This window comes from Anguilla anguilla, chromosome 15 (assembly GCF_013347855.1).
Source record: "Anguilla anguilla isolate fAngAng1 chromosome 15, fAngAng1.pri, whole genome shotgun sequence".
NCBI lineage: Eukaryota > Metazoa > Chordata > Actinopteri > Anguilliformes > Anguillidae > Anguilla > Anguilla anguilla.
The window spans coordinates 33,477,206-33,498,198 of NC_049215.1; the positions used below are offsets into that span (position 1 = coordinate 33,477,206).

The 20,993-nt window shown below is 40.7% G+C and overlaps 1 protein-coding gene and 1 pseudogene across 1 annotated transcript; both read left to right on the plus strand.

The window, feature by feature from the left end:
• Positions 1–9,254: 9,254 nt before the first annotated feature.
• Positions 9,255–10,276, plus strand: LOC118214408 (GTPase IMAP family member 9-like; the record flags this gene model as incomplete). The annotated part of the gene is made up of 1 exon (XM_035394337.1): positions 9,255–10,276. A coding segment is annotated over one exon (1,008 nt), but the record flags the coding sequence as incomplete, so codon positions are not given.
• Positions 10,277–13,174: 2,898 nt separating this feature from the next.
• LOC118214409 lies at positions 13,175–20,251 on the plus strand (annotated as a pseudogene).
• The last annotated feature ends 742 nt before the right edge of the window (positions 20,252–20,993 follow it).

Below are 20,993 nucleotides of genomic sequence, written 5' to 3' on the forward strand. Positions count from 1 at the left end.
GCACAAGACCAGTGAAGTCCAAAATCGAAACACACTCATGACACGACGCACACGTGCAAGCGATGCTTTGTCGTCACCCTGGATACTGACCAGGACAAGCTGCGAGATCCCTGCGCAACAGGCTGGTCCTGAGCGACATAGCTCAGGAGGTAAGACCGATTGTCTGGCAGTTGGAGGGTTGCCGGTTCAAACCCCGCCCTGGGCATGTCGAAGTGTCCTTGAGCAAGACACCTAACCCCTAACCTCTAACTGCTCTGGCGAATGAGAGGCATCAATTGTAAAGCGCTTTGGATAAAAGCGCTATATAAATGCAGTCCATTTACCATTTGCCTGTTCAAAATGGCTTCCACGCCTTCAAGACCAACAGAGAGCGAACAGGAGCACCTTCACTGAGGAGGATCAGACAGGAAACAAAAATGAAAAAAGAGTGGCACTGGGCTGGAGCTCCAGAGCAAAGCTGCAGGCATAAACACACTCCATGCAGTCATTTAGGGCCCCAGCCGTCCCCGGGCCACGCGATTCGGTGGGCCTGATTTATGCTGGAGCGTTTTGTTTTTTGCTCAGGACCACCGAACCCCCAGGGCTGGCTCCGCAGAGCACTGCCTCACTGGTGCAAGCTTTCACATTTCCTTTTATTTAATACAAGCCACTTACACAGCTTAAATTCTTTCACATACAATCCATTTATACAGCAGAATATTTATTTTGAAGAAATTCAGGTTAAGAACATAATCAGTGTTTGTGCACTAACTGGTGCAGGATTTGGTGCAAAAAGGCCAGGACAGGTAGTGACCCTGCCACACCACTAACTGACCTGAGGTCTGTACTATCTGGGAAAGACTGTGACCCTGCCATACTGCTAACTGACCTGAGGTCTGTGACTCTGCCACACCGCCAACTGACCTGAGGTCTGTGACCCTGCCACACCGCCAACTGACCTGAGGTCTGTACTATCTGGGAAAGACTGTATCCCTGCCACATCGCTAACTAACCTGAGGTCTGTGACCCTGCCACAGCGCCAACTGACCTGAGGTCTGTGACCCTGCCACACCACTAACTGACCTGAGGTCTGTGACTCTGCCACACCGCCAACTGACCTGAGGTCTGTGACTCTGCCACACCGCCAACTGACCTGAGGTCTGTGACTCTGCCACACCGCCAACTGACCTGAGGTCTGTGCTGCCTGAGAAAGTCTCAAATTAAAGCTGACAGTCTGCGCTACAATCTCAACCTCATATTGACCGTTTTGTTTAACAAAAACACAAAAATGTTGTCACTGTCCCAATACTTTTGCACACATGCATGGACACACAATCATATGCACACACACACACACACACACACTTGAAAATCATGCTTTTCAATTTTGCCTGCAGAGATTCCTCAGCAGTTGATAGCATTTTTGGCTTTACTCAAATGACTCAGCTTTTCCAAGAGCGTACAAGTAACAAGAACTGAAATGATCACATGAGTATGGAATAAATATTGTATGAGTCACTGCTATCAATTTTCCAGAGTCATTCAACTGCAAAAGTTTCATAGCAAGTCCAAGTTCGAAGTTCTCTCCATGTAGAGCTTGGCACCCGCTCCCTCTGCACCATGTGTGTGCTAAGAGTGACACCTTCTGGTTGTGCCCTGAAACTACAATGGGCCATGAACATGGTGAAGATGCAGTGCACTATTATCACCATGCAGACTTGCTAGTCAGCAAAGTTAAGAATAAATTGTGCAGCAATTGATTTATGAATGTGGTGGAGGGGGAAAGGGGTGGTTCAAGGGGGAGAAGCAAAGCAGGTAAGAGTCTACAAATTAAATATCGGCATGGTGATAATACCTGGGGTACAATTAAGAGGTCCAGTGATCCGTGACATATTTAATTTGTATAAATTAATTTCCAGCACCACCTTGAGCATAAGAACCACACAGAAAAGGCATTGCTCCAGGATTGAAGTGCAGAAACTCAAGACAGACAATTTGAATAAGTGGAAGAGACAGAGAATTGACCAGACGAGACACTGAGTGTGCGGTATATCGGAAGTACTGTATATGTGCGTGTGTGCGTGCGTGTGTGTATGTGCAGATGTATTGAGAAGCATTGAGAAAGTTATTTTTTGGTTTCCTTGGCAAACATCAATCCTTGAATCAGAAAGGGAAGTTATATAGTTATATATATATATATATATATATATATATATATATATATATATATATATATATAAACCGTGATCTCGATTCATACCTCTGTGTTTGCAATATTTAAAATGCTCGAACATTCTATTTAAACCATGCATTCATTATTATTATCACAACTGGACAAATGTAAATTGGTCTTCAACCTCCCCAGACACTCCCACGTAACTCCCCTGCTCACTACCCTCCACTGGCTGCCTGTTATAGCTCGCATCAAATTCAAAACATTGGTTCTAGCATACCAGGCAGTCAAGGGATCAGCCCCAGCATACCTTCACAAGATTTTCAAACCCTACATGCCAGCCAGATCCCTCCGTTCTGCTACCTCAGGACGCCTAGCACCTCCCCCTCTTCGCACCTGCACTTCCAGAACACGTCTCCTGTCTGTTCTGGCCCCACGATGGTGGAATGACCTCCCTGTGGAGGTCAGAACAGCTGAGACTGTGAACAATTTCAAACGACGACTGAAGACCCACCTCTTCAGGCTGCACCTCTCCCCATCCCTCCCTTCCCCCCCCTGTAAATGACTAAACTTAGGGGTGTAACTAGGCAGCTGTTTAATAGGTGACTTAGTTGATGCGCCAGTCTTAACGACTACTTGTATTTTTATTTATTTTTATTTTTCCATAGATTGCGTTGTTGCCGTTCTTGTTGTTAGTGTTAATCAGTTTAACCACCAGGGTCCAAGTTGAACTATGCGGTTGTTCCCTGTACTTGGACCGGTACTTCTCTCTAGGGGTTTCGTCATACTTGTTCCTGGTTATGGATATACACTTTGTTGTACGTCGCTCTGGATAAGAGCGTCTGCCAAATGCCTGTAATGTAATGTAATGTAATGTAAATTGACCAATAAGAACAATCAATCAGATATATCAATTTTATAAAATCATATAACTGCACAGTAACAACAGGTGAGCTGAAAATGGACAGGCTGTAAAACTTCCCTTGAAACTGATCATTGGTGTTTTCATTCATTTTCCTTGAATAACCAGTGTGCAAACAATGTGAACAATTGGCAAGTAAACACAGTGTCCTTCTTTACAACATGTTAGGGAGATTAAACAATGAATTAAATCTAGGAAAAACTGTTTTAGTCACCAAGTATACATAATTAAAAAAGATACACCACTCTGGTAACACCGCAATCATGATCTTATTCCCTAAATACAATGCAGATTCCTAAAGGGATCTATCCAATTATTGGTACAAGAGGGCAATTTCCTGTAGAATTTAAAAAATCGGACAAGATTCCTGCAGGTCCCCTTCAGTTATGATGAAGTAGACAATCTTTAAATGACATTAGAGAAAGTAATTTGGTAAATGAAATTTAAAAAAATAAAATTGTATTCTTCTTACTAATCAACCCAAATATTACAACTGGTCAATAACTTCTTAGTGTTCTGTCTCCGCTTCTTTTCCCTGTGTCTTACATGCATCATCAATATTGGGTTTAGTTGCCTTATTTTCTTCTTGGGCATGTGTAGTTACACATGCACAAGCATAATTTATTGCCCTTAACAGAGCTCTCATTGCTGTAGCCGGAAATCTAAAAACCAAACTAGATGCATAAAGGAATGACAGAACCCCTGCTCCTGTTCTCTGAAACATTTTCATTATTTTCTGCACTGGTTTTGCTTGACCCACGGACTGAGCCTTTTCCACAACTCTGAGCATCTCTTTGGTGTAGTCCTGTCCTCTGTTCTGCTTCATCATCTGATCAATTGTGTTCAGCAGCTTCTTGATTTGAGCAGCGTTGCTTCTCTCTTCACCGTGGCCTTCAGTGGGATTGTTCCAGTATTTGTTATCGATGACATGAAACCGGTTTCCACACTTTTGGACAAGTGTTTTCAGGCGTTCATTTTTATTCACAAACTGCTCGACGGTCGTGTGGTCCTCGAGCTGATCTCCGTATGTAAAAAGGACAACAACATATTTCAGAGCCTTCTCTCCAAAGCAGTCCTCAAACCTCTTCATCACTCGTAACTCCTCTGCTGCTTGGAAGTTTTCAACACCATAACAAAGGTGTGAGGTTTGGCGGAACATTTTCTGATGCACTCCACTATTTTGGGGTTCAGTGTGTCATCTGGGTCCTTATTATCAAGAAACCCTGGTGTGTCAATCACAGTGATGCTCCTCCCACCAACAGGTTTTGTTTTAGCCTCACATTCTACTGTTTGGGAGTTGGCAGAGCAAGAGGTCTTGAGCAGCTTCTCTCCCAGAATGCTATTGGCTGTGCTGCTCTTTCCAGCTCCTGTCTTGCCCAATAGGACAATCCTCAGATCATCTGACCCTAGAAAACATGCCAGGGATTGTCATTTAAAATCGGTATTACCTTGTATTGATCACCATGATGATGTTGATGATTATATTAGTATTTTTAAGTTAACACTTTATATTGAGTGTCAAATGCTGACACTCAACTTTTAATAGATACTAAACTGTTGATTTATAGTAACAACTTGCTGAGAGTCTGTTGATAGTCAACATGTTGACAACCAATAGATGGCACTTAACTATGACATTTTGATGATGTCACTTGAAGATGAAAACGTGGGTAAATGATATGTTGATAGTTATGCCAGGATTAGTTGACTCTTTTTGAAACTGAATTAATATTTACCGAAATGTCCGCAGACAGGCCATTTACTTGTAGTAGATAGCAATATTTCATGCTCAATGAATGTCTGCTCACTCAGTGGAGCGTGAGCAGTCTAGAACTTTATCGAGTGTCAAAAGATATTTTTTGACAAGACTGAGTGTCAACTGACACACAAATGATATTCACTTGATGTGACGTTGACTATCAACACTGGACATTCAAAAGAAAGTGTCATTAGGAGGAGGACGAGGACGACGAGGACGACGAGGACGACGACAACAACAATAATAATAATAATAATAATAATAATAAATATAGCTGCAAGTAGCAATTACGGGGGCCAAGCAGCAAGCACAACACGCCATTATGGAAAGTTTGGTGACAAGAGAACAGGCGGTTGCATAGTGTTATCAAATCATACAGGATTAGTAGCATTTGAAGCATTTTTCAAAAAATCTCATTTGTGGAAGATCTAATGAGTGGAGCTTATGGGTCCTTATAGGAAATGTGTTACACTTGACGAGTTGCACATATGTCCAAAATGTCATGACTGTAGCTCAAATGGGGCAGGAGATATGCTTGTTCACAGTCACAGTTACCTTGGGGTAACAGCGCATTATTTTGACCAACAGTGAACTTCAGTCGCATGCTTTTACTGTTATGAAGACCGAAGAGAGGCATTTTGCTGAAGCGTGCACCAAGCACTTTATGTAAGTAGCCAAACAGTGGAATTTATTTTCCACATGTTAGGTTGGACACAATTACATTGTGTGATTTCCTTTAGTAGTGCGAGGGATCCAGGGAATGATCTTTGAGTAATGGAAAATTTAGCTGACCAATGTACCTGTTGTACAATGTGTCTGTTGTTGTGATGTATTGAGGTCCATCGTTTTGTGTTAATGCTTAAAAAAACAAGATGTTTTAGTGAACCTTTATAACCGTAAAGTTGGACACACTACATTGTGTGAGTACTCATATTACTAAGTAATGTTAAATTTAGCAGGTCAATATGCCCATCTGTTTTTGCATGTTGTGCTTGAGTTTGCCTTGTCATGATTTGAGCATATTTTTATATGCTAAATGCAGTGCCTTTGAGGGTTTCTGGACAATATTTGTCATTGTTTTGGGTTGTTATGGACAATCATGTGATTAATCGCGATTAAATATTTTAATTGATTGACAGCCCTAATAATAATAATAATAACAATAGGGTGCCTCTGCACTTTCGGTGCTTGGCCCCTAATAATAATAATAATAATAATAATAATAATAATAATAAAGCAATCATAGAACATCACACTATAAAAGGACCAACAGAGAAAAGAATCATATGGCTAACTTAGGACGGAGTGTAGCACAGTGGGTAAGGACTAGTTCCTTACCCACTGTGCTACACTCCGTCCTAAGTTAGCCATATGATTCTTTTCTTGTAACCGAAAGGTCGTAGGTTCGAGTCCCGGGTAAGGACACTGCCGTTGTACCCTTGAGCAAGGTACTTAACCTGCATTGCTTCAGTATATATCCAGCTGTATAAATGGATACAATGTAAAAATGCTATGTAAAAGTTGTGTAAGTCGCTCTGGATAAGAGCGTCTGCTAAATGCCTGTAATGTAATGTAATGTAACTTAGCTACACTGCACTGTACAAGTACATTTTTGTGTTGTTCATTATCTAAACTTCATTGTCACTGTTTGCCATGATACAAAATTACAGCTAAAGACAATTCCTGGGCCACTGTTACAGTCAGGATGGAATCTGTGCAATAGTGCAGGAATGGTAAGAATGCAGGTGTGGGTACACATGTAAAAATAGATAGACTTGATATGCAATAAACTTATTTATTGCCAGTTTTTTCCTGCTATGCTAGAATCACCATTGGCTCTTTATCTCTCGTTTCACCCATTACATAACACATCTTCTGTTCAATAGAATTTCAGCCGACATATGTACACTGAACTAAAAAAAAAGTTTAGTTGAAACTGTAATCTGGTAAAACAACATTTTGAAAAGCACTGATGAATTTTCTTACCTTCCATTCCACTGCACCGTATGATCGGACAGATACTGCTGAAGAGTAGCTGGTGTTAATGTCTGTTTTTGATCAACTGAGATCTTATATGACCATAATCACAGAGGTGAATGGCTGCTCCTTCCTCCAATGACGTTGACTCCGCGTGTTCAAAGTTGCCTCTTAAAGTGACAGTACCCTGCAAAATGAAAACCGGGTCCTGTTTTTTAAAATATTTTTTCTACAAGATATTTGTTTGACAATGTGAGAAGGTTCAAGACATCTATCATAGATCCAGACTCTCATCTACACCACAGGGGCAGAATCTGAAATGAGTGCAATTGCGAGTGAAATATATTTCTCACATCAATGAAACACATATGAATGCAGTTATTCAAGACAAGCACCTGAATTATGGCCCCATTGTTAAATAAGTTAAGGTAATTTAACTGTAATTCAATTATTCATGAGATCCTATGTGGAAAAAAAAAATTGTACCAATAGTTTATTAGTAGTATTAATAGTCCTAAGTTGAAAAATAGTACGCTGCAGAAATATGATTTAAACATGCAATACTTTACTTGAGAATACTTTTACATCTGTAGAGTTGAAGTTCATCTAAACTTCAACTCTACAGAAGTAAACTATTTTTGCATCAGGCAAAGTAATGATATAATCTTTCGTATTCAAATCACTGTCAAGATGGAACAATACATCTACCTCCTCAATTCTTATTTCCTTTTCTCTTTTTTGTGAAAAAATCTGAAATTGATGCACAGACAATACAGGCTACTGTATGTCTAGTTAAAAGAAGGCGAACAGCACCTGGGATGTTCACATTCCCAGCTAATCACCATAAATTTCTGAGGTGATTTTGACACGGTTTCGTAGGTCAACTGAGACAGAGCCATGTGCTTACTACTGCAGAAATACACTCTGTCTACAGCAATAAATTTACATGTGCCTAGAGTACCATCTCAAATGGAAAATCATGCACTGTACAGTAGTTATGGCACTTACTGGTATAAATGAGTTCCAGAGTTCCTCTTTATTAAACAGCCGGCAGCACCTCACTCTCTCAGCCCCGCTTGGAGTTTGCCAAAAGGCACCTAAAGGACTCTCAGACTATAAGAAACAAGATTCTCTGGTCTGATGAAACCAAGATTGAACTCTTTGGCCATAATGCCAAGCGTCACGTCTGGAGGAAACCAGGCACCGCTCATCACCTGGCCAATACCATCCCTACAGTGAAGCATGGTGGTGGCAGCATCAGGCTGTGAAGGTGTTTTCAGCAGGCAGGATCGAAGAGACTAGTCAGGATGGAGGGAGAGCAAAGTACAGAGGGATCCTTGATGAAAACCTGCGCCAGAGAGCTCAGGTTTATGTAAAAAAAAAAAATTAAAAAAATTTAAAAAAATTTAAAAAAAACTCAGATCCTGTTTTTTATTCCCCCCCACACGCATTGATTGGTTAGTTAGCTGCCTGCACTGCAGAGTTTAACCCTTAAGCCCTCTTTACTTCACTACCATGTGCCATGATGTCACCATTCAATCATTCCAAGGTCTGAGAGACTGAGGTGTTGCTGGCTGATAATAACTGTGTCCATATGTATTATGTTTCATGGATATGAGAAATATATTTCAATTGTTTCACTCGCATTTTGCATTTAATTTCTGATTCTGGCCCTGTGATCTAGACAACAGCCTGGATCCATGACAGATGCTTTAAACCTTCTCACATTGTCAAACAAATATCTTGAAGAAAAAACAGGACCCAGTTTTCATTTTGCACTGAACTGTCACTTTAAGAATCAACTTTGAACATGGGGAGTCAGCATCATTGGAGGAAAGAGAAGGCGTTCACCTACATGCGATTTAGGGTCATACTAATTATCAGCTTATAAAAAGCGAACATTCAGTTACACCAGCTAATCTCGTTCAGGTTTGTCTAGTCACACGGTGTTACCGGTGCAGTGGAATGGAAGGTAAGAAAACTCATCAATGCTTTTCAATGTTGTCACAAGTTCTACCAGACTAGTTTCAACTAAACTTGTTTTTCTCTCACTACACTGTGAAAATGTAACCAGCAGCATACATATGTGGGCTGAAATTCCATGTAGTAGATGTATTATTTAATGGATTAAACGGGTGATAAAGAAGAAACAGTGACTCTAGGATAGGCAAAAAAAAACTTGCTCACTTAGCATGTCAAGTGTTCTGTCTATTTTTACGTGTGCACCCGCACCTGCATTCTTACCACATCTGCACTCTTGCACCAATTTCATCCCAACTATAACAGTGGCCCAAAAAAATGTCTTTAGCTGTAATTTAGTATTCAGTATCATGAGGGAAATTTAGACAATTAACAAACAAAAATGTTAATGTCTTGTACAGTGCAATATAGTGAAGTTTCCTCTGTGTATTTTATTTTAATATTATCTTTGTCTCCGTGGGTCAACTGATCTGAGGATTGTTCTGGTGGGTAAGAGAGGAGCTGGGAAGAGCAGCACAGCCAACACCATTCTCGGAGAGAACCTGCTCAGAACATCATGTTATGCAAACTCTGATACAGCTACATGTGAGGCTGCAACCAACACTGTTGATGGAAGGAAAGTCACTGTGGTTGACACACCAGGGTATTTTTCTACTGAGTGCACCGATGAAGATCTAAAACCTGAGATAGCCAGGTGCATCGTAGAGTGTTCCCCTGGACCTCACGCTTTTCTTATCGTGCTGCCTGTGAGGAGACACACAGAGGAGGAGAATAAAGTAGTGGACGAGATTCTGAAAATGTTTGGGGAGGAGATTTTGAAGTACGCTGTTGTCCTGTTTACCCACGGAGACCAGCTTGACGATGACATGACCATCCAGCAGTTTGTGGATGAAAATTACCGCCTGAAAACACTTGTCCAAAAGTGTGGACACCGGTTTCATGTCATCGATAACAAATACTGGAAGAATCCCACTGAAGGCCCCGATGATGAGAGAAGCAACGCTGCTCAAATCAAAAAGCTTATGAACACGATTGATCAGATGGTGACACAGAATGGAGGGAAGCATTACACCAATGAGATGTTCCAGGTTTTGGCACAAGCCACTGAAGAGGAAATGGCAAAAGGAAATACCAGAGAAAAGGCAAAACACAATGTAATGAAAAAGTGTTTAATCAAGACAATAGGCATAACAGTAGGGTTTCTGTATGGTGCATTTGTGGGTCTTGTACGATCAGCTGTAGTTAAACTTGCTGCTGAAGGTACAGCCAGACCACAGACAAAGGGAGAGGGATATGCAGCAAGGGCCTATGGGTGTGCGATTGCAGGGGCGATTGCAGGGGCTAGGGCAGGAAGTGAAGCACAGACTGTAAAAGAAGCCGTACAGAGAGTTACAGCTGCTGTAGATGAGATAGCTATAGCTGCTGTAGATGAGAGAGCTATACCTGCACCGGGAACAAAAAATAATTTATAATAATTTAATGAAAAAGGCAGACAAAAATTAACATTTCTAATGATATATAGGATTTTATCAAATTTTGTTGATAACTTTGACTAACAATTAAAATAATGAATTTTTTCCAAACAGACTTTGGCCAGTTCAGCTAAAACTAATAAGTGTGTTCCATTATTTCATTTCTTTCTTAAATTGAAAGCCATACACAAGGGATGTGCAGAGAAAACACTATGTGCACCTGCTCAGCCAACAAAATGATCTGTATCTATAAGTTATCACACAGGTGGTCCCAGTTGATATAATCCAGTTGTATTTGATTTTCTAAATGCACATTGTCTGTTGCTGAGCTAAAACACAAAAAAAGACATAAAGTGATAATTAAGATGATCTGACTTTTTGTATATTGTGACGTTAGATGTTCTGTGAAATTCTACGACTCTTCTTGTAATAATTCATGAGTAATAAAAATGTAATCTGATTTCATGTTTCTGTTCTGAGGTGAAAGCCCTAGGTAACATCAATTTTCTAGAGACAAATATATATATGATATACAGTAATGAAAATTCTCTCGCTGTTTTGATCATACCTCAGTGGAGGCTTCTGTACACATGTATTGAACCATTTAATAAATGTATCTGTTAACATGTTGGGAAATAAAAACATACTAGTTATTTTGGGGTTCTCAGACTGTGAGGCTTATTTAGATGATTTAATCATCCACTCTACTTTGTGGGACTAGCACACTGGGTCCAGTTTGGACTCTTTTTAAATGTTTGGCCAGTCCTAAGTTGACACTGAATCTGGCCATGTGTGAGTTTGGTCACCTACCTCGGAAAAGGTTTTTGGGCGAGGACAAGTTCGGCTACTGGGTTCTAAAATCGAGACCATCAGTCAGTTCCCTGTCCCGACAACACAATGTGAATTATGTTGGTTCCTGGGAATGGTTGGGTACTACAGAAGTTTTTGTAAAAATCAGCCATCACTTCTCCCTTAACTGACCTACGTAGTCATAAGATCAGTTTTTATGTGGTCTTCTGTCAGCTGGCTTTCACTTGAATGAAAGCTCTCCTTGTTCCCTCTTTGGTTTTGTCTGCTCCCAATTTTGCTGTGCCTTTCAAAATTGGCGTGAAAGCAAGTGATGCAGGTGCTGGTGCAGTCCTTCTTCAAGAAGACGTTCAAGGCATAGATCATCCCGTTTGTTATTTCTCTAGTAAATTTGATAAACATCAACAGGTTTAACCTACTATTGAAAAGGAGGCACTCGCCCTCATCCTCGCTCTGCAGCACTTTGAACTGTATTGGGTGTGCTCCCGATCTGGTGGCGGTTCACACTGATGACACCGGATGAAAAACACCAATCAGTCTTATGCGTTGGCGTTTGATACTCTAATAATATAATTTGCATACATGTCACATCTGTGACAATTACTGTATTTATAGTAGACATCTGCTTATCTGAACAGGTTTACTTTTAAGTCAATTTCAGAACAAACAGAACAAACTAAACAAGTTTAGTTTCAGAACAAACTAAACAAGACTGGAACCTTTTAAATGACTCATGTGACAAAACCGGCTCGTGGGTCCGACACATGAAATCACGCGACAACCGAGTGAAGGAATAACAAGAATTTAGTACACAAAAACAGAAAGAACAAAGCAACAAAGAACTGGCTGGAAATGCCAAAATGTGCAGTGCAGTGAGTTGGCTAATTGACAAGCTGGCAAGCTACTATGCAGGTGAGTCAAAAAGGCAAGCTGGTGAAAATGAGGCGGAGGCGACATAGCTCAGGAGGTAAGACCGATTGTCTTGCAGTCGGAGGGTTGCCGGTTCAAACCCTGCCTGGGCATGTCGAAGTGTCCTTGAGCAAGACACCTAACCCCTAACTGCTCTGGCGAATGAGAGGCATCAATTGTAAAGCACTTTGGATAAAAGCGCTATATAAATGCAGTCCATTTACCAAAATAAGAAGAGAGAGCTCCCGCTGGTAGCTTTTTAAAAAGCATGATCCCAGCTGACCACGGTTAAGCAATCCACGGCGTCGCCTCCCAGCTGGAAGCAATTAAAGGTAATCGCTGGCTTCCACGAGTGGCATCCATAGATTACCTACTCAAATTAATATAAGAAAAAAGGTGAAAAAACACAGGGCGGGCGCCAGGCGTGACACGCTCCCCCCAAAAGACGTCACCAATAGGTGGCAGCATGGCCAAATCATATTTTACACAATTCATACAATTTATTTTTTTACACAAGTTTTATTAATTGTTCCCTCCACCATCAGGCCCATCATACCGCCTCACTCATCATGTCACCTTCTGTTCAGCACCTCCTTTAGCTCCGGCTTTCTTCCACCCTGTGGTGCGCGCCCCCACAGGATAAAGACAACAAGGCACATGCAGAGACACAGAGAGAAAAAACAACAGGCGGAGAGGCAAATATTTTATATTTCTCATTGGATTTGCTAAAATATTTTGTCATCTTTTGATACCCAAGACCTTGAAGAACACATTTCAGTGACCAAAAGTCTTATTCACAATTGTTTAGTGTGTTTTATTACAACATTCCTGTGCGTGTTCAAAACTACTGTTTACAGTTTGTGTGTTTTTAGAGCAGTTTACAATCCACACATTATTATGACCTACTTACTGCTGCCATATTGTTGTAGCTGAGTTTGTGCTGAAAACAAAGATATGAAACACTTTGGAATCACTGCATATAAAGTTGATGAAATTTACACAAATGTCAGAGCATCACACAATCACCAGTGTGCCTCATTTTACCCTTAGACCCCAGAGAGTTGAGGCGCTCCGGAAAATCACTTAGGCGCTGCGCCTAGGCCTTTCTATGGTAGGGAAAACCCTGCGAGCACATTGGTCAAGTTTGGACTCTTTTTAATCGTTTAGCCGGGCCTAAGTTGACACTGAATCTGGCCATGTGTGAGTTTGGTCACCTACTTCGGAAAAGGTTTTTGGGCAAGGACAAGTTCAACCTCTGGCCGGTCAGCCAGTCGGGCGAGGCCAGTCAGTCAGTTCCCTGTCCCGACAACACAATGTGAATTATGTTGGTTCCTGGGAATGGCTGGGTACCGCAGAAGTTTTTGTAAAAAATTCTCAGCCGTCACTTCTCCCTTAACTGACCTACGTAGTCATAAGATCAGTTTTTATGTGGTCTTCTGTCAGCAGGCTTTTGGGTGAATGAAAGCACTCCTTGTTCCCTCTTTGGTTTTGTCTGCTCCCAGTTTTGCTGAACCTTTCAAAATTGGCGTGAAAGCAAGTGCTGGTGCAGTCCTTCTTCAAGAAGACGCTCAAGGCATAGATCATCCCATTTGTTTTTTCTCTAGTAAATATGATAAACATCAACAGGTGTATTCTACTATTAAAAAGGAGGCACTCGCCCTCATCCTCGCTCTGCAGCACTTCAAAGTGTATGTTGGGTGTGCTCCCGATCTGGTGGCGGTTCACACTGATGACAACCTTCTGGTGTTTCCTCCACCGGATGAACCAACGAAAGTCGTATGCGTTGGCGTTTGATACTCTAATAATATAATTAGCACATATATATCACATTCGTGACAATTACTGTATGTATAGCAGACATCTGCTTATCTGAACAATGATAGGTTTACTTTTAAGTCAATTGAGTTTCAGATCAAACTAAACAAGACTGGAACCTTTCAAATGACCCCTTATTGGTGTTGATGGGTCCAGCCATTTTCAAGTAGTCTAACTGCACATTGCCGGGGGGGCTGTGTGTCACAAAGCTCGTGTTGATAGTGAGGGAATGTGCGCAGCAGAAAAGCCAGATAGTTCTCCTAACAACTTGCCATCGTGCTATGAAATGTATTTGTAATTATGGTGGATCGAAGAAAAGGTTTTGAACTGTGACAGTATTTCAAGTGCTTGAAAAAGCGGATCTCAATTAGAAGCTTCATTTTCATGTTTATAGTGGAAGTGGAAGTTTGATCAACGATGGGGACCTAGACAAAGTTCACAAAAAAAGTGAGCTCAGTGTTCTCATCATTTCTTTTTATTCCACATCAACATTCTGTACGCCACTCATCCAACAGCTTTTCAGCAAGACCACCTAGACTACCAAGTTTTACTAGTAGTTCACCTAGTTGCTTGTGCTCTTTTTGCAAATAGCGCAGATATTTTTTTCAGATGTTTACGATTTCACACAGGATAATTTCCCATAGATTAACATGTTTGGAATGTAAACAACAAACTTGCAGATGCAAGCCACAGGTTTCATAATAATTTTGATGCTAGCTCATGTGAATTTTGTGAAATAAAAATTAGTTGCATTTTTGTGTACATATTGCATATACCATTAATAATTCTTCACATTTCCTAAATATTGATACAAAGTCGTGGTGGAAACATATGCCCATCAAATAATGCCACTGCCCTCCGCTATGTGTTAGCTTTATTAGAGAGTAGTACACCCAGGTGAAAAGGGAGAAAGAGTTAAGCAAAACATGCATTTTTTTCAGGCAGAATAACTAGGACAAGAAGAGAGTATACATGAGGATATTACAGATCTGTCCCCACCCCCTTTATTACGTAGTTTTACCTCACAGAGTTTATTTATTCAGTTTCTGTGAAGTCCATGTGATTTACCATAAAGAAACCTTCACCACTTGTATAGAGAAAACTGATTGATGGTCAGCTGGGTACACTGCAGTTTAACCCTAAAACCATCAAGGCTTAGAGAGCCCTCACTACCATGTGCCATGTCACCATTCAGTCATTCCAAGGTCTGAGAGGCTGAGGTGCCACTGGCTGATTAATAGAGGAACTCTAGAACCGTCCACTCATCTATACCAGCAAGTGCCATAACTGCTGTATAGTGCATGATTTTCCATTTGAGATGGTATTCTAGGCTCATGTACATTTATTGCTGTAGACCAAGAGTACTTCTGCAGAAGTAGGAACATGCTAATGTCTCACAGCGGACCTATAAAAAGCACTTCAGTAATTTGTATTGATTATCTAGCGATATGACCATGACCGATGTTGATCATGTTTCATGAACTAGACGAGTAGCACAGCCTGTATTGTCTGTGCATCAATTTCCCATTTTGTCAAATAAATTATAATTCATTGGAAAAAAGAGAAAAAAAACCAAGAAGAACTGCGGAGGTAGATGTACTATCTTCCATATTAGCAGTGATTTGAATTTGACTATATCATACTTTGTCCCATGCTGATTATTGATGATTAGATAAACATGAACTATACTTTAACTATTCTCTATTGTTTTATTTTCATTTTATTTTAACTATTTTTTATTTTTGTTCAGTGTACGTATGTGGGCTGAAATTCTATTGAACAGAAGATGTGTTATGCAATGGGTGAAACACGTGATAAAGAACTAACGGTGATTATAGCATAGGAAACAACTTGCATTAAATACATTTATTGCTCAAATAGCATATCGAGTGTTCTATTTTTACATGTGTACCCACACCTGCATTCTTACCACATGTGCTCTATTGCACAGATTCCATCCTGACTAACAGTGGCCCAGGAGTTGTCTTTAGCAGTAACTTTACATTTCATAGCGGAAATTTAGACGATTAACAAGCAAAAATGTTCGTGTCTCATACAGTGCAATGTAGCTCTGTTTATTTGATTTAAATATCAACTTTTTCCCCTAGGGTCAGTAGATCTGAGGATTGTTCTGGTGGGTAAGACGGGAGCTGGGAAGAGCAACACAGCCAACAGCATTCTGGGTGAGAACCTGCTCAGAACATCATGTTGTGCAAACTCTGATACAGCTACATGTGAGGTTGCAGCCACCACTGTTGATGGGAGGAAAATCACTGTGGTTGACACACCAGGGTATTTTTCTCCTGAGTGCACTGATGAAAAGCTAAAACCTAAGATAGCCAAATGCATCGTAGAGTGTGTTCCTGGACCTCACGCTTTTCTTATCGTGCTGCCTGTGAGGAGACACACAGAGGAGCAGAATAAAGTAGTGGAAGAGATTCTGAAAATGTTTGGGGAGGAGGCTCTGAAGTACGCTGTTGTCCTTTTAACCCACGGAGACCAGCTTGACGATGACATGACCGCCCAGCAGTTTGTGGATGAAAATGACCGCCTGAAAACACTTGTCCAAAAGTTTGGAAACTGCTTTCATGTCATCCATAACAAATACTGGAAGAATCCCACTGAAGGCCCCGATGATGAGAGAAGCAACGGTGCTCAAATAGCTGATGAACACAATTGATCAGATGGTGAGGCAGAACGAAGGGAAGCACTACACCAATGAGATGCTCCAGGCTGTGGAACAAGCCATTGAAGAGGAAATGGCAAAGGGAAAAAAAGAGAAAAGGCAAAACAGAGTGTAATGAAAAGGTTTTTAATCCTGACAACAGGCACAACAGCAGGGTCTTTGTGTGGTGCATTGCTGGGGCTTGCTACATGTGCAGGTGCTGTTATGGTATCAGTTTTTGCTCTTACAGTAGCAGCGATTAAATCACCTGCTCCTGCCCCTACTTGTGTTCTTTTTGCAAATAGCACAGATATTTTTTTCAGATGTTTACGAGTTAACACAGGATAATTTCCCATCGATTAACATGTTTGGAATGTAAACAACAAACTTGCAGAGGCAAGCCACAGTCAGACACTGCCACTGCCATAGATAGACCCTCTCTCTCTCTCTTTTGCAAAGTTTCCAATGGACGAGTTCTCTGGGAATAGGTAAAGCGCATTCAACCCAAACTAATATCAGTTTTCACTTATAATTCATGCCAGCTAACGCACGTATTTCAGCATTGAACATAATGTTAAATCTTTTAAGATACTGACACTTTTTAGAATTGATTCTCCTCTCTTGTCTGTTCAAAATATGTGATTTTGAGTGAAGAAAATTTGTTTTCTTGGTGTAGATTATGTGTTCCAAACATCATCCAAAATGTACAATTTGGAGATGTTTTGGGACTTGGAAAAACCCATGCAAAATTTCACTGCTTTAAGTTATCAACACAATTTATTTTGCAGTGGTGGGAAAGGTTGGAGGTTTTATTATAATTTTGATGCTAGCTCATGTGAATTTTGTGAAATAAAAATTAGTTGCATTTTTGTGTACATATTGCATATACCATTAATAATTCTTCATATTTCCTAAATTTTGATACAAAGTCGTGGTGGAACACGTGCCCATCAAATAAGGCCACAGCTCTCTGCTGTGTGTTAGCTTTATTAGAGAGTAGTACACCCAGGTGAAAAGGGAGAAAGAGTTAAGCAAAGCATGCATTTTTTTTCTGGCAGAATAACTAGGACAAGAAGAGAGTATACATGAGGATATTACAGATCTGTCCCCACCCCCTTTATTACGTAGTTTTACCTCATATAGTTTATTTATTCAGTTTCTGTGAAGTCCATGTGATTTACCATAAAGAAACCTTCACCACTTGTATAGAGAAAACTGATTGATGGTCAGCTGGGTACACTGCAGTTTAACCCTAAAACCATCAAGGCTTAGAGAGCCCTCACTACCATGTGCCATGTCACCATTCAGTCATTCCAAGGTCTGAGAGGCTGAGGTGCCGCTGGCTGATTAATAGAGGAACTCTAGAACCGTCCACTCATCTATACCAGCAAGTGCCATAACTACTGTATAGTGCAAGATTTTCCATTTGAGATGGTTGTGGTGTGGGGATGGCTGGTTTAAGCAGCCACACCTGTCCTGGGTCAAGCTAATTAGAGCTGGCTAGTTATCTAATTGGTTAGGAATTGGATAATTGGCCAGGCTGATTGGATCCAGGAACAGGGGTGGCTGCACCTGTGCGTAGTGAGGCAATCAGTGCGCACAGGTTAAATCTGCCATCCCCATCCACACAAGGGGAGCCTCTGTCATGACAGTTTTTACATCTGCTCCTTGACTGTAACATCTTGCCAACCTTGTAAATAAATGTGGACTATTTGAACATCATCTCACTGTGTCTCTGTGCTGGAAGGCCCCTTGGAAAGCCACTTCGGTGGCCTGTGGCAGGCTTTTTTGCCACAATGGTTTTCTAGGCTCATGTACATTTATTGCTGTAGACCAAGAGTACTTCTGCAGAAGTAGGAACATGCTAATGTCTCTCAGCGGACCTATAAAAAGCACTTCAGTAATTTGTATTGATTATCTAGCGATGTGACCATGACCGATGTTGATCATGTTTCTTGAACTAGACGAGTAGCACAGCCTGTATTGTCTGTGCATCGATTTCCAATTTTGTCAAATAAGTTATAATTCATTGAAAAAAGAGAGAGAAAACCCAAGAAGAACTGCAGAGGTAGATGTACTATCTTCCGTATTAGCAGTCATTTGAATTTGACTATATCATACTTTGTCCCATGCTGATTATTATTAGATAAACATGAAATATACTTTAACTATTCTCTATTTTTTTATTTGAATTTTATTTTAACTATTTTTTATTTTTATTCAGTGTACGTATGCGGGCTGAAATTCTATTCAACAGAAGATGTGTTATGCAATGGGTGAAACACGTGATAAAGAACTAACGGTGATTCTAGCATAGGAAACAACTTTCATTAAATACATTTATTGCTCAAATAGGATATCAAGTGTTCTATTTTCACATGTGTACCCACACCTGCATTCTTACCACATGTGCTCTATTGCAGAGATTCCATCCTGACTAACAGTGGCCCAGGAGTTGTCTTTAGCAGTAACTTTACATTTCATAGCGGAAATTTAGACGATTAACAAGCAAAAATGTTCGTGTCTCATACAGTGCAATGTAGCTCTGTTTATTTGATTTAAATATCAACTTTTTCCCCTAGGGTCAGTAGATCTGAGGATTGTTCTGGTGGGTAAGACGGGAGCTGGGAAGAGCAGCACAGCCAACAGCATTCTGGGTGAGAACCTGCTCAGAACATCATGTTGTGCAAACTCTGATACAGCTACATGTGAGGTTGCAGCCACCACTGTTGATGGGAGGAAAATCACTGTGGTTGACACACCAGGGTATTTTTCTCCTGAGTGCACTGATGAAAAGCTAAAACCTAAGATAGCCAAATGCATCGTAGAGTGTGTTCCTGGACCTCACGCTTTTCTTATCGTGCTGCCTGTGAGGAGACACACAGAGGAGCAGAATAAAGTAGTGGAAGAGATTCTGAAAATGTTTGGGGAGGAGGCTCTGAAGTACGCTGTTGTCCTTTTAACCCACGGAGACCAGCTTGACGATGACATGACCGCCCAGCAGTTTGTGGATGAAAATGACCGACTGAAAACACTTGTCCAAAAGTTTGGAAACTGCTTTCATGTCATCCATAACAAATACTGGAAGAATCCCACTGAAGGCCCCGATGATGAGAGAAGCAACGTTGCTCAAATAGCTGATGAACACAATTGATCAGATGGTGAGGCAGAACGAAGGGAAGCACTACACCAATGAGATGCTCCAGGCTGTGGAACAAGCCATTGAAGAGGAAATGGCAAAGGGAAAAAAAGAGAAAAGGCAAAACAGAGTGTAATGAAAAGGTTTTTAATCCTGACAACAGGCACAACAGCAGGGTCTTTGTGTGGTGCATTGCTGGGGCTTGCTACATGTGCAGGTGCTGTTATGGTATCAGTTTTTGCTCTTACAGTAGCAGCGATTAAATCACCTGCTCCTGCCCCTACTTGTGTTCTTTTTGCAAATAGCACAGATATTTTTTTCAGATGTTTACGAGTTAACACAGGATAATTTCCCATCGATTAACATGTTTGGAATGTAAACAACAAACTTGCAGAGGCAAGCCACAGTCAGACACTGCCACTGCCATAGATAGACCCTCTCTCTCTCTCTTTTGCAAAGTTTCCAATGGACGAGTTCTCTGGGAATAGGTAAAGCGCATTCAACCCAAACTAATATCAGTTTTCACTTATAATTCATGCCAGCTAACGCACGTATTTCAGCATTGAACATAATGTTAAATCTTTTAAGATACTGACACTTTTTAGAATTGATTCTCCTCTCTTGTCTGTTCAAAATATGTGATTTTGAGTGAAGAAAATTTGTTTGCTTGGTGTAGATTATGTGTTCCAAACATCATCCAAAATGTACAATTTGGAGATGTTTTGGGACTTGGAAAAACCCATGCAAAATTTCACTGCTTTAAGTTATCAACACAATTTATTTTGCAGTGGTGGGAAAGGTTGGAGGTTTTATTATAATTTTGATGCTAGCTCATGTGAATTTTGTGAAATAAAAATTAGTTGCATTTTTGTGTACATATTGCATATACCATTAATAATTCTTCATATTTCCTAAATTTTGATACAAAGTCGTGGTGGAACACGTGCCCATCAAATAAGGCCACAGCTCTCTGCTGTGTGTTAGCTTTATTAGAGAGTAGTACACCCAGGTGAAAAGGGAGAAAGAGTTAAGCAAAGCATGCATTTTTTTTCTGGCAGAATAACTAGGACAAGAAGAGAGTATACATGAGGATATTACAGATCTGTCCCCACCCCCTTTATTACGTAGTTTTACCTCATATAGTTTATTTATTCAGTTTCTGTGAAGTCCATGTGATTTACCATAAAGAAACCTTCACCACTTGTATAGAGAAAACTGATTGATGGTCAGCTGGGTACACTGCAGTTTAACCCTAAAACCATCAAGGCTTAGAGAGCCCTCACTACCATGTGCCATGTCACCATTCAGTCATTCCAAGGTCTGAGAGGCTGAGGTGCCGCTGGCTGATTAATAGAGGAACTCTAGAACCGTCCACTCATCTATACCAGCAAGTGCC